Source organism: Coloeus monedula (assembly GCF_965178545.1).
Source record: "Coloeus monedula genome assembly, chromosome: 23".
NCBI classification, from domain to species: Eukaryota; Metazoa; Chordata; class Aves; order Passeriformes; family Corvidae; genus Coloeus; species Coloeus monedula.
The window spans coordinates 5,595,230-5,618,064 of NC_138803.1; the positions used below are offsets into that span (position 1 = coordinate 5,595,230).

A 22,835-nucleotide genomic window follows, 5' to 3' on the forward strand; every position below is an offset into this window, starting at 1 on the left:
CCCCCGCTTTTTTCCATAAAAATTTATAATAAAAGCCTTCCTCTCGCGTCGTATACAAAATATTCACTCTACCGAATAAATAGAACACGAACGTCTCGCGGGCAGGATGTGACCTCAAAAGGAAAACCAGCATCCATCCATCCATCCATCCATCCACCCCCCGATCCTTCCCTGTCCGAGGGATTCACAACAGCCTCAGTTACGCTCCCACTCCTCCACACTCCAAACTCCCAGCTTGCCAAAGGAAAGGTGAGGCAGGAGTCATCTGTCAGGAGAACACCTCATCCCGGGAAGAGAAAAGCTCCTGCTCACCAGCTCTGAGGAGCTCGTACCCAAACCTGTGCTCAGACAGAACCAAATCCTAGAGAAAAATCTGTGGTCACACAGGGAGTATCACTAACAGCAGGTGAGGGATGCTCTCACCCAGACTAGAACATCCCTTCCTGGTCTTACATGTGATCCTGACACAGCAACTGTTCTTAGAAGAAGCCAAAAAAGCCAATTTTGAAAGGATTTCCTCTTCTCCTGCTCCCTTGCCCTGATCTCCTGTTATAAACCCCAGCTTGCACCCCTCTGCCCCTCTGCTTTATCACCTCGGGGTTTGCAGTGACAAATTTAAGGCCTTTCCCACCAAATCCCTCCACCTGGAGCTCAGTGTGGAAGCACTTTAGGCACTTAAATTATCAAAAGCACCGCAGCATCAGAGCAGCCTCTGTGCAGGGAAAGTTCCCCACATTTACATAAGAAATATTAAAAATAAAGGGGTTTTCAGCCTTGGGTCAGGGGAGCATTTCTTCACAGATACCCAACCTCTGGCAATAAGATTTTGTCTCAAATCCTTCCTGCTGCAGCCAGCAGTGGACAGAGCCCGGGGTAGGAAGTCCAGAGCCCAAAAACGTTTCTGGAAGTGGTTAAGCCACTGCCAAATCCATCCCCAAAACAGCTGCATGTCAGCACGCTGATCCTGCTGTGGGAAAGGGAGGCTGGCAGGCCTATAATTTGAGAAGAACTAAAACAAAAACAGTGACCCCTGACGGGAAAGGGACGATTCGAGCTCTGAGCAGCCCTTTGAGGGCCCGGCTCAGACAGCAGGGGAGTCACCCGGCCTCCCTGCCAAGGAACGGGCTGACAAAACTCTGCCAAAATAGCAACGTTTCACCCTTCAGCCCAACCTCACAAGTGCATCTGGCTGCCCACACACCTCCACAAAAAAATTAGTGACAAACAGCTCGTTTGGCGCAGGCAGAGTCGAGGGCTGCTGGGGTTCTGTGCGTGCTCGCAGCACCCATCCAGCCTCTCCTCCGCGCACTTTGGATCACTCCTGACTGGGGGCCAGCACCTCAGCTCCTCCCTGGTGTGTGGGGAGCTCTTGGAGTGGTTGGAATCTGCCAGCAGCAGATTTGTCCCAGCTGGGCCACTGCAGACAGGGAGTGGGACTGGCCAGGGGGACTCGTGCTCTGCTGCCAGCGGGAAGTGACTCAGAGCCGGGAGCCAAAACAACCTGGACATCCCAGGAGGGTTTGGGCCCTGGGTTAGGGCAGCAAGAGGTGCTTTGCCTCACTCTAACAGGGGTTTGCTCTGCCTCAGTGAGAATCTGGACTCCTGACTGGAAAAAAAAATACATTTTAAGGCAGCCCAAACAGCCACAGGCAGTGACCAGCTCCAGGTCTGAGTTTTACTCATCAGCAACTCCCCCAGGCCTTCCAGGAGAGCTCTTCCTGCTCTACTTCACTGCCACAGGACTGAAAACCCCTCTGGGAACAGATTTCCCTGGTGTGTGGCAGCATCTTTTAGGGGCCACTTGTGGGAGAGGCACAACAGGATCCATGAGAGAAGAGAGCAAACGCAGGCCGAGGCACTGAGGTGAGGAGCGAGAGGTCAGAGTTACTGGGAACTGTGTGAAGAGAGCTGAAAACAATCATTAAAAGGAAAAATAAAAGCTCAGAAGTCCTCTCTATCTGATGCAACCTGGTACACAGGTAAAGGTGAAGTCACCCTCTGGAACTGGTCCTAATGGGATGTTCCTTGTTTTTCCAAAACAAGGCACAGTGACTTTTCTCCTGGATGGTTTTGGATCAAGGTGGGGAAGGACAGAAGGGCAGAAATGTGGGTGCACACCCGGGCACCCCCTCGGCCCCACAGTCAAACCTTCACCACCCCAATGCTTTTTTTTCCCAGGAAATCTCCTCCCAGCGTCCCATTTGCTGAAGTATTGCTCAAGAAGTTGGGTAAAACTACAACAAGCAGGGGGAGAGGGCACAGCTGGAGATGGAGGAGAGCCAGTGATTTATCCCCTCCTGTGCTGCTCCTGCTCAGGAACACGAACCCGTTATCAGAGGGAAACTCCGATTCCCTTTTCCCCTCCCCGTGCAACCCCTTTGGTGCTGCTGTGCCGTGCTTCCCTCTGCTAAAGGCACCTTTGGAAAGCACTTCAGGCCCGCAGGACAATGCCCCAAAGCCTCTTATTTACACCTGAGATTAACTCCGTGCTGCCCCCAGCCCCAGAGCCACCCCCAGGGCGACAGCAGCCGCTCGGGGACGGCCGGTGCCACACGAGGTGCCCCACAAGCGGCCCCGTGGGCACACACACAGCTGGTTCTGCCACGTGCTGCCACCCACGTGGCTGCCCTGCTGTCACACGGAGTACTTGGCCATGTCACCCTTGTCAAAGACCACTTTGGTTGCGAAGTAGATGGCGACCAGTCCGAATCCAGCAGCTGACACCATGTAGGCAGTGACCGACTGGGTGAACTGGACGATGGAGCCCATGAAGAGGGAGGGCACGACCTGAGAGAGGAGGAAAGCGCTGTCCAGGATGGCCAGGTCCAGGCAGATCCCTCGGCCAGGAGCCCCCGGCTCTGGCTCTCCCACCATGATCCGGAGGGAGACGTCGCAGGAGGAGCTGACGCACAGAGCGGAGCTGGACATGGCCGGAGGGGAGGACGGGGAGGAGGAGGAGGAGGAGGAGGAGGAGAAGAGGAGGCTCCCAGCGTGGCCATTCTGGTAAGGCAGCTTCTGGCTGGAGAGCAGCCCTTTGGTGAAGGCTGATTTCTTGTCCAGGAGAGCGGCGTCTTCCTCCTCTTTCCTCTTGTATTTATGCAGAAATACCTGTGGGAAGGAGGGAGGTGTGTGAGGAAGGAGCTGGGACTCTGAGGGGGCCTTGTTTTTGTGCAGGAGAGCAAAATGAGCTTTGTGTGTGTTCAGGGGAGTGCCAAGCCTGAGCCTGGCCCACGTGAGATGGGCTCTGGGAGCCAGGCTGGCTCTTCCCCACTGGCACAGGATCCAAAGCAGCTCTGACTCACTGGGGGAACCCGGCCAAGCGGGGCCTTGGCTGTGCTCAGGCTCTGGGGCTCAGCAGCCCGAAGCCAACCTGGGGACATTTTGTGCTGAGCCCTGGGCTGTCACCTCCTCAGTGGGTGCCAGAGGAACCTGGGCTCAGCCCATCCTGGCATCAGCCGAGGCAGGGCAGGAGTGAAGGGCCAGAGTCCCCTGTGGGGTGTCAGGCAGCCAGGGCAGTGTGAACAGCAGCGTTTGGTGTTTGTGGGGTGGGTGACTGGGAATCCCAACCCTGCCTGCACAAAGGATCAGCCCAGAGCCCGGGATGAGCGGCCACTTTTCATCTGGGATGCTTCAAAGCGACACCAGCTGGGACACAACAGCCCTGGGAACTCAGGGAAGGGCTCTTTTCTCAGCTCTGCAACAAACCTCAACTGAGTTGCTTCATCTGCCTGCCCAAAGTCTTGCTCCAGCCAGGAAAAGGGGGCAGGAGCAACCAAAATCTTTTCCTTCTCACCCTTTTTTGCCTCACTCTGCTCAAGCTGTGAGGTCTCTGGAGCATTCCCACAGAGCATTTGTTCACACCAACAGGCCATGGGCACGAGAGACCAAAGCCAGCTGTGCCCTCCCTGACTGCACTCCCAGCCTTTCCCTGTCGAGCCTCCGGCACAGCGTTGGGAATGTGGCCTTCCCATCCCAGCCTGTGGAGTTTGGGTTTCATTCCATTGATGAAACATCCACGGGAGATCCCAGCCAGGCTGGAGCCCTTGCCAAGCTGAACATTCCCTCACCCCCCTACTCTGACAGGATTCCTGGTGCCATTTGGGATGGGTTGTTCCGAAGGATTTGTTCGATGGGAACATCTGGATGCCTGTGGTAACAACTCCTACTTACTCCATGGCACAGCCAACCACTGCCCTTGGGATGAAAGAGCTGCTCTCAAACCACAAATTAATTCTGCATTTGCAGCACAAGAGAAACTCCCATTGATCCAGTGTGCAGCTCAGGAACCTCCTAGGACTTCTCCACAAGGATAACATCTGTGGGACAGGGTTACGAGCTTTTGTGCTGGTGTCACAAGTTTCACAAGGTTTATTTTCCTTGGAGCTGAGGGAATAGGAAGAGCTTCAGTTTGCATTTTACTGATCTTGGTGCTGAGGATGAAAACTGGAAAGCAGGACCTGTGAGGACTGAAAATCCTTGAGTTTTGGACCCCCTCAGGCTGGCAGAGCTGCAGAATTCACACAGGGATAACTAAACCAGACCAGTTTCCCTAAAATATGGGAAAAACCTAAAAATATGCAAGGCCAGGCTGCCCTCAGCTCCCTGCAGCAGATCCCTACCTGCTTGTCGTGGTGGTAGAGGGATGCCAGCGTGTAGGGCAGGATCTGGAGGGCAGAGAAGGTGAATCCCGTCAGGGCAGCGGAGATGGTGACCACGGTGACACTGTGGGACAGGCACATGACAAAGGCGGCCCCGGGGAAGAACACCACGCTGGCCAGGTACACTGCCCGCGTCCCAAAGTGCTTCACCAGCCGGTCCATGATTGTCGAGAAGAAGATGGAGGTGATGCACTGCAGGAAGAGGCCCAAGCTGCCCATCCGGACACCTGCGGGTGGAGAGGGGTGATGGGCACTGCCCTGGCTGCCCCCGGGATTCACACAGCCAAAAATCTTTCCCTCAGTCCCAGACCCCCAAAAATGTCCTTCCCTGTCAGTCCCAAACCCTGAAACATCTTTCCCTCTCTGTCAGTCCCAAACTTCAAAAAAGACAGTGAGGCACAAACCCTGCCAGCCTGGGCTGGCTCAGGGAGCAGAGCAGCATCACCCAACAAATCCCAGGACTGCACCAGCCACCCTCCAGCCCCTCCCTCCACCGTGGGCACCCCAGTCCAGCTGGAGATGGGAACCCAAATGCCATCCTTGTCTTTGGAAATCATTGTCTGCCCCTTCCTCCTGCTCTTGCCCCACGATGCATCACCTGCTGCTGAAGCAGGATCGGCTGTTATCTGATGCCAAAGCCAGCAGCAGAACAAAGGGAAGCAGGAATTGTGCTTAAGCCAAGGTAAAGTACAGAACATGCTCTGAACTGCAGTATCCGGTAGCAATCCGGACCTTACCCTTTTGCAAAGATCTCTCTGATTTCAGGGAATTAAAACCATTAACTCTTTGGAGTGGGGATCATTACTCAACACATGTTTCTATGACAGCCAGCACAATGCAGGGCTGACCTGCTGGCAGCTAAACAGTGCAAGTGTTAAGCAATAATTAAGCTGCCTCTAAGTTAAACAGACACCCAGCACAAAGGGGCAGTGTGCTGCAGGGCCCTCCGAGTGGAAAACTGCAGGAGGAGGGCCAGGAAGGTGCCTCCAGAATAAAAGATTTGGATTAGGGAGAGGAAAAGAGCGGTTGGGCAGGGAACCAACGCAGCAGCCAAAATGGGACAGCAGGTAACACCCGTGAGGAGGTGAAGTGCTGCTGGAGCAGTGTCCTGGGGTGGGGATGTGGCATCTACAGGCTTGTGATCAGCACTGAAGCACTGGAGAGAGGGCTGAGACCTGGGAAAGCTGCTGGAGGGCTCCCAGAAACATCTGGGAGGTGGGAATCTCCCAGCAGCACGCAGGGAAGAAGCAGCAAATCCCATCTCACTGCTACAGAACATGGCCTGCCTTCCCAATCCCTGCTCTCCGAGGCATGGGGAGCACCCTCACCCCTCGTTCAGAAAGGGGGGGAGAGCAGTACAAGGAGCTGGCAGCAGCCAGCAGAGCCTGCAGACAGAGCCAGCCCCATCCTGCTCTGTGTGCACCCTGCCAGACCCTTCTGCCACTCAACCACCCAGCCCTGGGCCAGGGCTGCCTTGCCAGATCAGCGCTGGGAAGAACCAGGGGGTGTTTCCCAACCTGGTCCCCCGTGCCACGCTCTGGGAGCCATGGGAAAATGTTCTTTCCTGACCCATCTGCAGAAAGCCAAGTTTGCTGTAGCTTTTTTTCTTGCATTACCAGCAGAGCTGAGCTCGCACTAAACCCTCCTGTCCGAAGGAACACCCGCCTCGCTTCTCACCTTCATCGTAGTGGCGCCTGGCCTCCGTGCCCGGCTTGGCCCTGGGCACACCGTGGTACAGCCCTTCCCCAACAAAGTCCGTGTAGAACAGCATGAAAGTCATGAGAGCCATCCAGCTGCAGAGCTCGGCCACGAACAGGCGCCGGATGACCCTGGGGATGCGGCAGTAGAGGCCGTGCAGCCGCGGCAGCAGCGCGCACAGGTTCCTCAGAGCCTGCAGCACGTGCCTGGCCTGCAGCAGGCAGGAGCCCCGGGCCAGCTGGCAGCAGCAGCACGACAGGGACGGCTTTGGGGACGTGTCCTTGAGCGCTGGCCCATCCAGGATATCCCCCTGGGCGGCCTCCTCTGTGACGAAGAGCGTGGCCAGCACACAGCCGAGGAAGATGAGGGCCAGCAGGCTGAAGAGGCAGCTCTCCTGCCCGCCCAGGTAGGGGGCTAGGAAGGCCCAGTCGATAGCTGGCAGCAGGTAGCCGATGCAGCCCCCCAGGCTGATCATGAAGGCGTACATGGAGAAGGCCTGGCGGCAGTTGTCCGGCTCCTGGAAGAGGTCGGAGAGCAGGGCCTCCAGCGGCGTGAAGCACACCTGGCCGCAGAAATCCAGCAGGCCGATGCCCAGGATGAGGAAGGCGATCTCCAGAGGCCGGGGGTTGAGGGCACACAGGCTGGCCAGGCTGCTGGCATGGGGGATGACGAAGAGGCTCAGCAGCACCCCCAGGCACAGCACCCAGATGAACGGTCTCCTCCGGCCGTAGCTGCTGTGCCAGTGGTCACTGGCCGAGCCGATCAGCGGCACAAAAACCAGCCCAAGGACGGGGCCTATCCCTGGGAAAGAGACGGAAGGCAGGGGGGGTGTTACAGGGACAGAGCTGGTCCGTGTGCACTCTAAAAAGGGATGTTTCATGAATTTGGGAGGTTTCAGTGGGTCACAGCCCCTTCCTCCACACAGCCCTGCAGGGACAACTCTCCCGCACCCTCCAGACTCAAAAGGTTAAAAAAAAAACACCTCAAAAGAGGTGACAAAAGCTACCTACCCAAAACCATGGTCATGAACTTCTCCTCCACGCCCACTTCCAGCAGCAGCGGTGGCACGTAGGTGATGCCGGCGGCCAGGCACACCTCCAGCCCGAAGGTCAGCGAGTTGACCAGCAGCAGCTGGGTCCGGCGGCTCTGGAAGGACATGCTGTCCCCAGCCCCCCGAGCCACGCTGCCCCGACCCCTCAGTGGCACAGGGCTGTGTCCTGCCAGCTGCAGAGCTCCCAGGGATGCTCCCCAGGCAAGGAGTGGAGCTTCCCTTCCCGGGCTGGTGAGGAGATGCTGCTTCCCATTTTATCAACGGTGAAGGAACTGTCTTTTCCTCTTACTGCAAGATGTGGAGAGCCCAGGCAGGGATCCCACTCCAGGCTTCTCCTCCTGCTCAGCGGCTGTGGTCTGTGGGCAGAGAGAGCGTTAAACACAGCGGGGCCAGGGGTGAAGCCAGGGGCCACACGGACGTGTCGCTGCTTGAAAGGGACAGTCCCCATCCCAACAGGCCAGGGAGGGTCTGGGAGAGGGGCAGGTTGAAGGATAAAAACTGCATCAGTGCCAGGTTTGTCCCCAAGGGTTTGTGACAGGTGAGAGAGGGTTTGCAAAACCCAATCCTGCCCTCGAGGATTGATGATCTCTCTGTCCTGTCCAGCCACCTCTTACAGATGGCAGAGACACAAAGGATTTGGGGTCTCCTTTCCCACGGAGATCAATGAAGAGCCCCCTCCAAGGATCAGGGGAGCGCCTGCAGCCACATGGGGTCATCTCCAGAGCCCACCACGCCCCTGCCTGATGCCCAGGACATCCCCCCCGTGCTGCCCCACAGGTTCCCAGGGAGGCAATTTCACCCAAATCCCATCTCCAGCCCCCGGGATGGGGCAGGGAGAACAGATGGTGCCTCCGTGGAGTTTCACAAACAAACCTGACCCACTTTAGCCTCATCTAACATCGACTGGTAATTACCTTACTCATTAGACTGAGTCATTTATTTGCCCTGTAACTGCTCCCTTCTCTCGGGCTTCTCCGGAGGGGAGAGGCCACCGGCTCAGCACAGGGGCTGAGCAGCCAGGGCAGGAGGGAGCAGAGGCCTCTCAGTCCCAAACGACAGAAACCCTCCCAGGTCCCCAGAACCCAGCCCAGCAAACTTTGCTGAGAACACCTCGGGGAGGTGGCCTGGTGACACGAGTGCTCCCGGACTTCACAGAGCCCTGCCTGGCCTCCACCACTGCCCAGGTGTTTGCAGGCAGCTACAGACGGGACAGCTTCTGTCACTTCTCTCTCTCTCCCCGTCTCGCCATCAGCTGATAACCCACCAGAGGGTGGCTGGAGGAAGCCGGCAGGGTGGGGATGAGGCTCAGGCATCACTCCCTGCCTCTTGTTGCAGCGGAGAAGCCACTCCTGAGCTGCCAGGCTGCCAGCGACACTCAATAAACACCGATTATTCCCCTTCTGGGACCCTTCACCTTCCCCCTCCGCACTCACCCAGACCTCAGCTGTCACAGAAGATCTTCCTTTCAACTACGCGAACGTTTAAACGCCTCGCCCAAGGTCAAACAGCAAACAGAGAGGGAACGGCAGCGGGTTGGCTTTAATCACCAGAGCCGGCTTCAAAGGAGCCCTCGGCGGCCCCAGCCGGGCTGAGCATCCCTTCAGTGCCTGGATCTGCAGGGAAGCGCCGGGGGCAGCGCCCACCTTGCTCAGATGTGGGTTAGCCACAGGATGTGTCAGCCTGGCTCGGTTAGGAGGGGTGCCCAGCTGGATCCCAGCCCTGGGATAAGGAATTTCAGCTCCAGCAGCACGAACTCGGGTGCCGTTCCCAGGGACACGAGGCGAAATTAACCGAGCCACCAGTGCTCTGAGTGAGACCTCAGAGGGAGGCAGAATGTCCACTGGCTGCTGCAGTCCGGGGTCTGGAGAGCTCAGACAGGGGGAGTTATCCCAAAATAAACTCCAAACATCAAGATTAAAAATGGTTTTCTTCCCTTTTACTGCTATGGCAGAGGCTGGGGAGGCAGCAGGGATGTGTCCATCTGCCTGAGCATTCCAGTTTGGAGGCAGAGCTGGATTTCTTATCTGCAGGTAAGAACAGACCTGTCTCTGCCCCCTCCACACCCTCAGACGGCTTTAACGAGAAAATAAACCCAGAAAAAATAATCATGAACAGCCAGAGACGGGAAGTCTCAGCAGCCATAAAGCTGTGGATACAGTTGCAGCAGATAATGAAATTTCCTGTTTGAGCTGAATTTTATCCCAATACCCATCAATTACTCCTTTATTCTTTCCCACAGAATAGAGACAGGGGAAAGACACCCCAGTGCCGAGTAGGAAAATCCCCTGATCTGGGAGGACAAGGAGTGGGAAAGGGAGATTTGGGTGGCCCAGGGAGCCAGGACTCACCTCGTCCCTGGCAGGTGCTCCCTGCAGCCCAGCCCGGGCACACAGCGCTCAGCAAAAGCTGCTCCGGTGTTTGCAGGGCAGCAGAGGTGGAACGAGCACAGGTTTGGTTTCAGGGCCCTCCCTTTCTGCTGATAACAGCGGCGTTATTAACACCACACCACTCCTGTGGCCGGGCCCCTCGCTGAGGGCTGGGCAAACACTGCTGGGCACCCTCTCACACAGTGCTGCCCTGAGGGAACCCCAGCTCTGGGCTCGCACCTGAATTCCGCCCAAAAAACCCCCTGATATTCACATTTATCACCGTCCCCCCGCTGATCTGCTGGTGCTCCAGCACATGTAGGATGTGGGGTTGGTATTTTCTTTTTAAAGCAAACAAGGTGTCCCTGCAGCTTTGCAGGTGACAGGCTGGCCCTGAGTAACAGCCCCAGCAGCAGCAAGACCAAACAGCCTTCCCTGAACCTGCTAATCCAATCTTTCCCAGGGGGATTTATCCTCTGGACTATGCAGGACTGCTTTGGCTCTGGCGTGGAAGGAGCCAGGAAAATCCATCCTGGAGCTGGGAGATCCTGGTGGAACAGCAGCAGTTACACCTCAGCCAGGGGAGCTGGCAGCACCTTGCCCATCCCAGAGGGATTTTGGAGACCTTTCACAGCCCCACGGGGGCAGCCGGTCCAGGTGACACTGGCACTTCTCACCCTCTGGCTTCAGTTTCCCCAAATTCCCACAACAGGGGCAGAATTTGTCCTTCCCTCCTCACGGAGCATGGTGACAAGGGTCAGAAACAGAAAGGGACACCCGAGGCTGTGCCCTGTGAGGTTCCTTGCTCTCAGCAGCAGCAGAAGGGAGCCACATGTGGGGCCTTCCCACAGCTGCTCCCCGGGCTGGCGTGCCATGGGACATCAGCTGCTGCTCTTCCTTCTCCCTCCCTAAGGAAAACCAAACCATCTCCAAACCCACGGGTTTCTGCTTCGCAAACCCAACTTTTCCTCCCCTTTCCCTGCAGAGAAACAGCAGATCAACTCCCAGAGGCTGCCTCACCTGGCAGCCAGGTAGGAGGGCGGGTCCAGGGCAGGAGCAGAGCGTTGCTGGACAAAGGAGAGGAGAGGAGGGGATGAAGCCAGGGAAGGTTTTAGGAAAAAACAACCCCAAAATACCTGGGAAAGGTGGATGATGTGCAGGGCACTGATGGACACACACAAAGACTGAAAGAAGTCTCTCCTCATCCCAATCTCCTAAACCTTCCCAACACAGGATCTTAGAAGAAATCACATCTCAGCAGTGCTCAGAGTGAAGAGTGAGGGCTGGCGATTTTAAAAATAAAATGCAGGGGTACTCACTTGGCAGAGAAAAACTCATTTATTCCTGGAAGAATCCATGTCCTGCTACTCCATAATCTTTCCAGTCTCTCCCGTGGGTGCAGAGGGGCCAAGAGACGATGTTAAATGTGGTTGTAGGCTTTGGTCTGTAGTGGTTGTGCACCTCCTCCACAGCTCAACAAACAGCAGTGGTCAGACAGCAGAGAATCTGATTCAAGGTGAGGATGCTGAGGCACTGGAATGGGTTGCCCAGAGCAGCTGTGGCTGTCCCATCCCTGGAAGTGTCCAAGGCCAGGCTGGAGCAACCTGGGGTGATGGAAGGTATCCCTGCCATAGCAGAGAAGTGGGAAAAAAAAGAGACTTAAGATCTCTTCCAACCCAAACCATCTGATGATTTTATTATTAATTATTTCTGACCTGTCAGGGCTGCCTTATTCCCTTAGGAAAGGAAATCCCTGAGCTCAGGTGGGGCCGCTCCAGCCCAGCAGTCCCCAGGTGATCCAGACCCTCACACCCCCTCCCTCCCCAGGGCAGGTTTGATGCCCAGAGAGAGGGGAGGACAGGGGGTTCCCATTCACAACCCCAGCGTTACATTTCCAACCTTCCAAGGGGCTCTTGATGAACGTTACGAATTCCCTGGAAGCCCTTTGGAAGAAAGGGTGGGAGAGAGCACGGGGAGGGGAGGAAAGAGCTCAGGGAGCCGCCGGGGCCTTTCACAGCTATCAGTGTCCATTCAGCGGCGCTGAATGGGAAACGCACCATGGAGAATAGCTCTGGCAGCTCCTCGGGATGGAATGGAAACTCACCTGACCTCTCCTGACCCCCTCCCCGGCCCCCCTCCCCTCCCAAATCTCCTTGACCCCATTCACAGCGCGGGGAGAGGGGAGCGCTCACGGAGGGAGGGGAGAAGGGCGATTGATTTGGGCTCTCGGAATTAACCCCGCGTTTCCTTTGAGCCCCGGGGCTCCATTCTTAGGGAAAGAGCAGCAGCCGCTGGAAATCCCCTCCGGGGAGAAGAAGGAAGAGCCGGGAGCCCCGGGGGATTTGGGATTCCCTCCCTCATCCCACAGGGCAGTGTCCAGCAGGCAGGATCGATCAATCCATGACAACTCCGACTTCCACACAGGGAGACCCTTGGATTTGTCGGGACTGGGGCTGGTTCCCTCCTGCCTCGCTGGAGCCTCTGCACTGCAGCACCCACAACAGGATCCTGCTGCTTCCAGGGCTAAAATCCCGAGCTGTCCAAGCCTTTTTGGGCTCCTGAGGCACAGAGGGATCCCTGGCACAGACACACGGCCGAGGGCACCTCCATTTGGGAATGGGCAGCCCAGAGAGGATGTGTGCCAGGGTAGAGACAGCTCTGTCCTGCCTGCCCTTCGCCCTGGTACCTCACGCTCCTCTCAGGAGCTGTGCCAACAACTCCAGGGATGCTTTAACCTCATCCCACACCACGACCATCACCCAGAGCAGAGCCCCAGGCTCCTGTCCCACAGTCTGCTCCTTCCCTGGCCAAGGAATTGCTCCTGCCAGGAGCCTTTCTCCCAGCAGAAGATAAAGCAGCAAAGAGTGGCCAGTTCCAGCCAGGCCTCCTCCTCCTCCCGCTCCAAACAGGAACCGCCTGTCTGACTAACGGGGTCACTGACTCAGCAGAGGCCACACTGACACTTGTGGAGCTCTCTGAGGGACAGACACGAGCCCAGGGCCACGGCAGTGCCAGCACGTGCCAGCAGCTCTTGGCTGGGCTTTGCCCTTGGGATGCCCGGGACATCCACGCCGGGAGCACGGCCAGGAGTCGGGCACACACACACTGGAGCTGGGCACCCTGAGTCCTGCAGCCAGCAGGGGCCAGGGCTGGTGGGATGACCCTCACCTCATCAGGGGCACCCAAAAGATGAGTTCAAGTCAGTGGTGATGGGGTGAAAAGCCCCAGTAAAGCCGAGCTCAGCTGCAGAGAGATCTCCAGCCTGGGCTGAAGGAACCACACTGGGACTGGTGCTGGTGCACAGCGGGGTCTGGCAGCGTTCTACCCGCTCAGGACTGGCATCTCCTCACCAAACTTCATCAAGCAAATCCTCCCAAACTCCTCAACACAGCCAAGAGCAGCAGCATTTCAGCCCCGAGAGCCTCAGCCCTCCTGGTCACGCTCCCCTGAGCTGGCGTCAGGTCTGCTGCAGGCAGCTCCAGACCTCCAGACAAGCTTGGCTGGCTCCACGTCAGAGCCACAGCTTTGTTTTGCTGCTGCACGACCCAAGCTCTTGCTTTTATTCATGAGAGGAGCCCCCGTTCCGGAGCGGGAGGGGAAATGAGATGATCTGCTTCTGCTTTTCACTCGTTTCTGCTGTTTAAAGACTGTGCCCATCACCCCTGGCACTTGATCCAAATCAACCTCTCTGCTGGCCTTTCTTCTCCACTTATTATTTTTTTTTAGCAGAAGAATCAAAATGTAAATTGAACTAGAAAGGGGGAAAAAATAAGCCCCCTCCAGGTGCCCCCTTCTCCTCGGCATGGGGACGAGCACAGATTATATCCGGCAGCACATGACCAGGGCCTGTATTTATGTGTCAGAGTGTAAAACCCACCCTGCTGAGCTGCCTTTTCTCTGCCTGGGGCTGGGGGCTTCTGCTCCGCGTCTCCTCAAACAGCCCCACAAAGGGGATTAAGGAGAGCCCCTCAGCCCCGCAGAGTAATCCATCAAATTATCCCTTGTTGGCGTTGCTGTCCTCTTCAGGGGAAAAAAAAAAAAAGCCAGAAAAAAAAAATAAAAAGCCCTCCAAAAGCTTTTAAAGGCACTGAAATTACACTTGAGCCTGAAACACTCCACCCAGCTGCTGGAGCCCACAGCACAATGGGCTGGTTGTAAAGGGAATCCCGGGAAGTGAGGAGCAAGGAAAAAGAGACGGACACTTAAAAAGGGCAGCGGCCTCCCCACGGCTGCAATGCCAACAGGTGGCTCAGACCCCCCCACACTCAGGACCCTGCAGCAGATCCAGCCCAGTAAGGCTGGCTGGACATCCCAGTTACCCACTGAGAGGGAATCTGGGGCTCTGGGATGGGTTTGCTGTGCCCCGATGGCCCCGTGGATGCGTCCTCAGCAGAGGTGAGGCTCGCAAAGGTCTGCAGTCACGGGGGAGCATCCAAACCGCTCCTGCAGGGAATCCAGCTGGGGTCCAGCACTGTCACCCTCTGTCCTCACTGTCCCCAGAGCCCTGGGACTGGACAGTCCCTCAAAACCCTCACAGAACCCCCACCATGAACAACAGGACTGTCCAGGGCTCAGGGCATCTCCACCAGTGACCCCACAGGCAAAGCAAAGCCAAACCACACTCACCAAAATCCTGGGAACACTTGGAATCTGCTTTTCCTTCCACTGCAGCTCCCTAAACTTCACAGGAACTTCTGTGCTGCTTGTCACCACCCTGCTTGGAGGGATGAATCCTCCCTCTCCACCAGCCCTGCCTGAGCAAGCACATGGGATTTCCTGGGTTTGCATTGCCGCAATCTTTTGGAGAAAACTCTCAGTGAAACAGGGATCACGAAGTGCTTACCCCAACAAACTGGAACTGGGAAAGAGAAGAGCAAACCGGTGCTGGTGGCACACAGAGCACCCACGTGGCCGTGCCACCGCAGCCACAGCAGCCAGCTCAGACTGGACACAGTGACACACAACGCCTGAGTTACAACCACCAGTGCTGAGTGAAAGAGAATTATTTCCCCATCTGTCCCAGGGAGGAGATGGGGAGCCAGAAGCCCTCACTGCTCTGCTGTGTCTGCTCATGGGGCTGGGAAAACGGGAAGTGAAACTGCAGCTTCTTGCTTGCAGCTGGAGCAGAAACGCTGCGTGAGGGGACATCTGACCCCTCGGCAAGTCAGCTCCAGCTCCTCCGTGGCTTCCAGGCAGCTCCAGCATTTCTACCCCATCATTTCTGGCTTTATCTGGAAAGCTGTGACAGTCATGGGGCCAGCGGAGTCTCGGGACTGGCTTTGGCGTGGGTAAGACAGTTCTGGTGTCCGAGCAAAAACCAGGGGCCAGAGCAAAAGCCAAGGCTGGACACCAGACTGCAAATCCAGCCCTGGGCTGGGATCAGCTGGAGCAGTGCAGGAACAAACTGTGGAGCTCTAGGAGGGATGAGGGGTGTCCATGACCCCAAACTGTGCCCACACAGGGGTCAGACAAGTTTCACCCCAGCAGGAGCCACCAGCACCCAACACTGAACTCCAACCATCCCTGGTTTTGCCAGGAGCCTGCTCCTCAGGAAAAAAGGGAACAATCCAAACTGCACACATCCTTGGAGAGCAACAGGCACACAACTTCCAGAGCCCCTCTGGCTGGAAGTTTTGGGAGCGTGACCTCGAGCTGTTGCTCAGAGGAGACACCGGGAGCCGTGGACACAAACACAGAACCAGCGGGCCCTTCTGTAATCACACGGTCCTTCGGCCATCCCTTCATGGCAATTTTCTGCTCCGCAATCCCGGTTATTTGTGTCCCTGCCGGAGAAGCGGGATGCTAACAGATCCCTCAGCCAGCCCTCTGACCTCCCCTGGCAGGTTGGGGGGGGTTTCTCCCTCTCTGTTTTCTGTCTGTAAAATGAGGTCATGGCTTTGAACGAGACAAAAGAGCCTTTGCAGGGTGAGGAATAGCCCCGGGACAGCTGGGAGCGCTGAGCCCCATCACTCACAGCCAGGGCACAGCCAGGGTGTGCCCAGAGCTCAGAACATCCCCCTGGTGTCCCTGGCACGGGAATGGGCAGTGGGAACGTGCAGAAAGGAGGGAATGAAGTAAAACTCTCTAAATATTTTAAACCGAGAGTTGCTCTAAGATCTCGTTGTCCCCCCACCCATTTCCGCCCTCCCAGTCCCCCTCTGGCCATGCAGGGGGTTTATGCCAACATCCCAAGGCACTTTCTGCCACACCAGCCCAGGCCAGCACCCTCTGCCACAGGGGGAGGTGGGCAGGGAATAATGGGAGTTTTCTGGGGTGTTTTAAGGCAAAACCCACAGATCAGAGCTGTAAAAAAAAGCAGTCTTACGTGCCTGGGGCAGCAAAAGCTGCCCAAGCTCTGCCTCCTGCCTGCAGCACATCAGCCCCTTGGGGTTAATGAGGGCCCTCAGATCACTGCTGGAGCACAGGGAGACTTCTCCTTATCGTGGCAGACCAGCCACGAGGCCTGGGTCTGAAAACAGGAGATTCCACGATTTTATTTCTGCCCGGTAATTGCAAAGATAAGGAGCAATCAGATTTTTATTTTGTAAGGCAGATAAGTTTCACTGGAAGGTCTTGATGGGGAACTTAAGAAGCTTTTTTCCTTTCCCCATTCTCACTGTCAGTGTAACTGGGTGCAGACTCCAAACATGCAGGGATTTAACATTCACCCAAAAAGCAGAGCAGCAAGGAATATCTGGAAGGGACATTTTCCACTTTAAAAAACAAAAAAAAACCAAAACCAAGGCTCAAAGCTGCCATTTCTCCAGGAGGCGAATGGAGTGAGGCATTTTTACCACCCCCTCACTCCCCACCCAAACAGGAACCTCACTTCTATTTTGAGCCCTGGAAAGAACTTCAGCCCTAAATTATTAGCTTTTTACTAATCAGGCACAGGGTTCAAATTCAAAGCTGCCTGGATTTCGCAGAGCCCTCTGAGCAGGGGTTTTGTGGCACAGGGCACAGAAGGGACAGGCAGGAAAGCGCTGTGAGAGCTGGAATTACCCCGTGCTTGCTGCTAAAAACCCTGGAATGGAAGCTTGTGCATGGAGAACTCGAGCAGGGGCAGGGTTTTCTCTCCACGCCGGGCTCCCCCTTGCCATTATTTGCTGGGGTGAAGTTCAGAGAGCCACAAAGGAAGCAGAGAGACCTCTGATATTCCTGCAGCGTGCTCTGGGCTGCTCGGGCACACAGCCAGGGCACCTCAGGCGAGAGCTGGCAAAGGGCTGGTGCCCAGCACCTCCCGGGCCATCCTGGCTGTGCCACCAGCGTGCGCTGGCTGGCCTGGCACCCCGAAGGAGCCGTGCCCAGAAGGCTCATCCTCTGCTAGCGGCACGGGCCACAGGCAGCGATGGATCTGGGGGCAGCACAAGCGCAGCCTGTTCGCAGAAATCAGGGATGAAAGAGGCCCTGTTGAATCATCTTCCCCGGGGCTGCCGCAGGACTGCTCCCAACAGCACATTCTCCAGCCTGAATGGAGGGATCTCAGGCTCTGAGGCTGCAGGAATTTCCCCTGAAACAATATCTATGGGCTAGAAAGATTTAATAGCTGGGAAGTGTCCGTCCGTCCTTCCTTCCTTCCTTCCCTCCAGTTATCCCCCCGTGCAATTCCTGCGCTCTCCTTTTGATTTGCACGCTCAGACCCCTCTCCAGACTGCGCCCAGCCTCTCTCCTAGACCCGGCTTCAGTCAATTCCCATGAAAAGCCGCCCTTCCAGGCCCATTAATTGCTCAGTCGGCCTTGGCCGGGGCACAGCAGCCTTTTGTTCCAGCGCCGCTCCAGCTGCTCCCGCCGCCCCTGGCGCACAGGAATCGTTTGTCACCAACATTCCCGAGCGCACCTCTGGAGCCCGGCAGCAGCAGCGGCCACACAAAGCCCTCCCCTGTCACGCCACGAGCCAGTACCTGGCACCACAGCCCGCTGCCACTGTCACCTCCTTGTCCCTTTGTGCTCCAGCTCTCTGGATTTATGAGCCGCCACAGACCTCCAAGGAAGCGCTCGCCCCGTGACCACAACAATCCTTTATTCTCTCTGCACAGCTCCGAAGGGAGAATTTGGTCATTTATGCCAGAATCCAGAGCGAGGTAGCGCAGGGATCACAGGGAGAGCACTGACAGGACACTCAGTGTCAGCTCAGGGCCTGGAGATGACCAAAAGATCACTTTGGGTAGCTCCTCTCCTGACTGAAGTGACCCCCACAGGCCTGGGAGAGGGGAACGAACAGGAAAACACCCTGGAGCAGTGGCAGATCCTTCTCCAGGGGCAGATCCAGCCCAGCATTCCCAGACTGAGCACTGCTGTTGGAAAGGCACAAAATCACCATCAGGGGGGAAATCACTCCCAAGGTCCAGTCAAGTTGGAGGGGTTTGGTCACACTTCAAACCTCACCCCAGAGCCAGTTCTGCCCATTAACCCTAAATTAAGAACAGGCAATTAGGATGCGAAACAGCATCAGAGCTGAGGTCTGATCCTCACCTCAGCTTCTTCATGCAGCAGGTCAGAGCCCAGCAGGATTCACTCCTAATGTTTGGGAAGGGAAAGTGTGATCCAGGGATTTTTTTCGCACGCCCCATTTCACCCAAAGTCTCAAGCCATAAATCTAAAGCAGGATTTCGGTGTTGCCCACAACTCTGTGCACGTTATTCCTGGAGCTGGCTCCAGCCTGCTCTGCGAGAACATTCATGTCCTCTGAGTGCTGACAACCTGCACGGATTTGAGTCACTGCACTCATTATATTTCTGCTTTTCCTGAAGTCCCAGCTCCTGCAGACAAACCACCACGGAGAACTTCAGCTCCCAACAAAACAAAGGTGGAAAAAAACCCCAAAAAGCAGCTCCCTTGATTGAAGGGAAAAATTTTTACACCTCACAAACCAACCCCAGCGCCCGGCATTGTTTTAAGTTGCTATTTTCAAATAAACCTCACTGCTTTGCCAGAGGCCATCCTTAAACCTCCTGAGCATTCCAGCCCTGGCAATGATGAGAATCCATCTACAAGTCACCAAGAGCTGGCTCTGAAATCCCCAAATCAACAACCCACCAGGCTTCCCTGGATGAAGGACGGGGCCAGTCCTTGGGATGTGGGCTAAGAGCACTTTCTTTTAGCTCATGTGTAGCCACGGAGAGGAAGAAAAACGGTTCAGAGCTGCAAATCAGGCACCTGCTCCTTGCTGTGTGTGTTCCAGCCGCCTCCAGCCCCGAGACAAAGGAGCCTTTGGGACCACATTCCTCCATCGCTGCCCTTATTTTGCCAGACAATATTCACGGGGGTCTGTTTCTCCTCTTCTGCAGGCTGGCAAAATGTTAAGCAAATATTTGGGAACGGCGAGAGGAACCGACATTTTAGGGTATGAAAACAAGGAGGAAGGGCACAAATTAGGGGACCTCCAAGGAACACCACGCAGACAAACAAGAACGAGATGGTGGCCCCAGAGTTCCACTGAGCTTTGTTTTCTGAACAAGCAGCTCGGCAGCTCAGCGGGTTGGGCACATCAGCAACTTCTGCAGCTCCGGGACACAGGACCAGCCCCTTCCAGCAGCGAGGAGCAACAGCAGCACGAGGAACAGGCTGGGCTTTCGGCATCAGCAGTCTCAGATAACTGAACACTGGGGCACAGAACTGTTAAAATAATCCTGTCGTTTACTGTTTTCCTGTTCTTTTCTTTATGGTGGGCGCAAGATTGTGCAGATCCACGCCTGACTGCCTTGCAGGGACGGCTTTAAAACTTGCCCCTGCTTCTTAAAAGGCAGGATTCCTCCCTGAGGGTCTCCAACCCCTTTCCCAGCTGAGCCAGGGGGTCCCTGTTCTCCCATGGACAGTCTGGATGTCTGATATGAAGCAATCAGAAACCAAGACACCAGCACTGAGAAGAGCTGACAGCTGCTCACGAGCTTCTCATGACTCCCTTGCTCCACTCTCAGCCTCAATCATGAGTTGAGCATGGCTGAGAGGTTATGAGACTTGCCAGGGTGGCTGTTTGGGCTGAGTTTTAGCTGTTTGGGCTGAGTTTTAGCTACCAGGAGCTGTCCTAGGCTAGCTGCTGCTCCAGGAGCCACAGGGCACCATCACCTGAGGGAATTATTTCCAAACTGAGGAAATCCAGCCCATTTGGGGTTTCTGTGTCTCCCTCTCCATCCCCCCTGCTCCTAACACGGCTTTACACCTGCAATTCCCTGCTCACCCCAAGCACCACCTCCCACCCCTCTGCTCCTTTCCCTCCTGGCTCCCTCAGAGCCTCGAATCCGTCACAAACCTCCCCAAATTTCACCTCAAATCCATCACAAACCTCCTCAACTTTCACCTCGAATCCATCACAAACCTCCCCAACTTTCACCCAGCGGGTCAAGCGTTGCTTTGATGTTGCCCCAGCAGGGAAGAGGAGACAGCAACACATTAAAGAGCACCTAAAGCAGCCCCACAGCAGCCACTCCTTGGGGATAAACACAAACACCACTCACACCTCTCAGAGCTCCTCTGGAGAGCTCAGCCATCCCCACGGTGACAAAAGCAGGGTAAAACTCTGACGGGAGTAAAGCAGAGGAGGAAGAGAGACCCTGAGCACAGCACTAAGGTGATTTTTTTAATTTCTGAGAGCCTGCACTCCCAGTGCCATCAGCCACACGAGCCCAGCCACCACCCTGAGCCCCGTGCCGAGGCTTCAGCTGAAGAGAAGAGAGATGAAACTCAGGGAGGAAAAACCAAAAGCCCCTCCTCCCCTCCCCAGCCCTGCCACTTGAGTGCTCCAGCGAAATAAACAGTTTGGGGAAAAGGTTACCAAGAGTTTATGCTAAACATCATTTCCTAGGGACTCTGGGGAAGATAAAGTGCACCCAGGGCTGTATTTTTTAACTGGGGGATCAGGCCAGTGATTCCAGCCTCTCCCACCATGGGTATGGACAAAAAATCTGCTGATAAAAACCGGTTTTGCTCCTTCAAAATGATGCCGCTGGTGGAGTTTGTCTGGAGCACCTTGAGGCACCTACAACTGCTTTACTCCAGGGGTGATGAGCTGTGAAACTGCTTCACTCACGGCATGGTGCTGGTTCTGCACGGCCACAACCTTCCAGCAGCCTCCCGATGCTGGGGAACACCTGGAGGCTCGGGTGCTGTAGCTGGGACCTCACTAAGAGGACACAGCACCCACAGTGGTCACTGCACAGCTCTGGGCTGGAGGGGAATATCCCCAGAGCAAGGAGAATTTCCTCCCTAAATCCCAACACCGGTTTATACCCTGAAATACAGGGATTTACATCCCCTGTAAAGCTCTGATTTAATTTGCTATTAATTCTGGAGATTCTTGTTATCCATATCAAATTTCTAATCCTTTTTATTCCCCCCCCCCCCCCCCAAATCCCATAAGCCAAACGCTCTTGGCTTCCACGATGTTCTGAGGTAATAAAATCCAGGGTTTTAGGCACTGCCTGGGATCCCAGGATTGGCAATCTGCCTCCGGTGCCACTCCCCACAAGTGGAAGGAGCTCTGGATGATGCCAGAAAGTCCAGGTAGCATCACACATTGAAAAGAAAAAAAAAAAAAAAGAAAGAAAGAAAGAAAGAAAATTGCAGGTGGGGTGAATAATAGAGAAGCTTTCAAGGCTGGTACACGTTTTTCAGGAGTGCCTGCATGACTTCAGTGCCCAGGTCATTTGGGTACTTTTGAAGTTCTTCCTCAGGTTCTATTTCTATAAATTCCGAGTTATTCTCATGTTACACACATAAAGGCTGCTCTCCTGAACCACATCGAGAACCAGGACAGGGCAAAAATGGGATTTTGAGCCTGGCCACTGTCTCTGTGCTGCTCACGAGTCTCACAGGTCCAGGTGAGCAGCAGAAAAGCTGTTCCTGATCTGTATCCCATCCAATTTTTTGTTTGTTAGTTAGTTTGAAACATAAAAATGGAAATCAAGCATCTTGCCAGGTCTGGCCATCACCAGCATAAAATGAGTACGTTTATTTTAGTGCTTTTCCCTTCCTCCTGAAGCTGTCATCCATGGGAAGACAAATGAGTCTGGTAGTTTATGTTTATCATAAACTACTACAGCATTTTACCACCAAAATCTCGAGTCCTGCCGAAGTCAGGAACCCCTGGAATTATCCCCATTGTGGCATTTAGGGACCGCTGCTGAGGCAGCGGATCCCCCTGAGCCGGAGGGGAGGCAGCAAACCCAAGCAGAGCCTACAACCAGCGAAAACTCCCCTTTGCCAGGTGCTGCCTCGCTTGGATTCTAAGGATTCACTGACCTGTCCCTGCAAGTCTTCAGGATTTCTGGGAGTCCATCCCGCTTCCCGACCTCTCTGCCCGTTCAGAAATCTTTAAACCAACGCGGTCTCCGCGGCTGTCCCTGCAAGAATGAGAAGTTTGGGAAGCACTCCGGGCACACGGCTCTGTCCCGGGGCTCGGGCAGGGCAGGAGACCCTCCCACAGCCCCACCTGCGGCCACTCCTGCTCCGCTTCCCGACGCGCGAGGGGTTTTTGTTTTCCCGCAGCAGCTCCAGCGCAGGAGCATCAAACCCGGAGCGCTTCCTCCTCCTCCTCCTCCTCCTCCTCCTGCCGCCGCTCCGGGCAGCGGCCCCGTCCCGGCCGGACCCGGCGGGCAGCGCTCGGTGCCGCCTGCCACTCCAAGTGCGGTGTGACCCCACAAAGCCCCCGGCCCCCTCGGAACCCCCCGGGGAGCTCCCCAGGAGGGGCAGCGGGAGCCGCATCCCGGCACGACCAGCGGCATCCCGGGGCAGCCGCATCCCCCCCGCGCCCCCGGCCCGGTCCAGCCCCGTGCCCATTCCCGTGCCCAGCCCCATTCCCGTGCCCAGCCCCATTCCCGTGCCCAGCCGTACCTCAGCGGCGGCCGGGGCTCAGCCCGGCGCCCGCGCCTCCGCCGCCGTTTAAAAGGGCAGGTTCTCCCGGCAGGGAGCATGCGCTGCCGCGGGCGGAGCGCCCCGAGCCCCCCCGGCCGCCCCGGGCCACCTCCCCCGCCCCGCGGGCCACCGAGTTCCGCCGGCGAAGCATCCCCGCGGCCCCCGCAGGGAGAACAGCCCCGTTCCCGCAGCCTTCCCTGGAAGAACAATCCC

The 22,835-nt window shown here is 56.1% G+C and overlaps 1 protein-coding gene across 1 annotated transcript; it reads right to left on the reverse strand.

Annotated features, from left to right (window-relative positions):
- Positions 1–2,634: 2,634 nt before the first annotated feature.
- SLC45A3 (solute carrier family 45 member 3) lies at positions 2,635–7,514 on the reverse strand (the record flags this gene model as incomplete). Its single annotated transcript, XM_082296150.1, has 4 exons — positions 2,635–3,108; positions 4,620–4,885; positions 6,336–7,157; positions 7,367–7,514. The coding sequence occupies 4 exons, from the start codon at positions 7,512–7,514 to the stop codon at positions 2,635–2,637; spliced, it is 1,710 nt and encodes a 569-aa protein (XP_082152276.1).
- Positions 7,515–22,835: the final 15,321 nt, after the last annotated feature.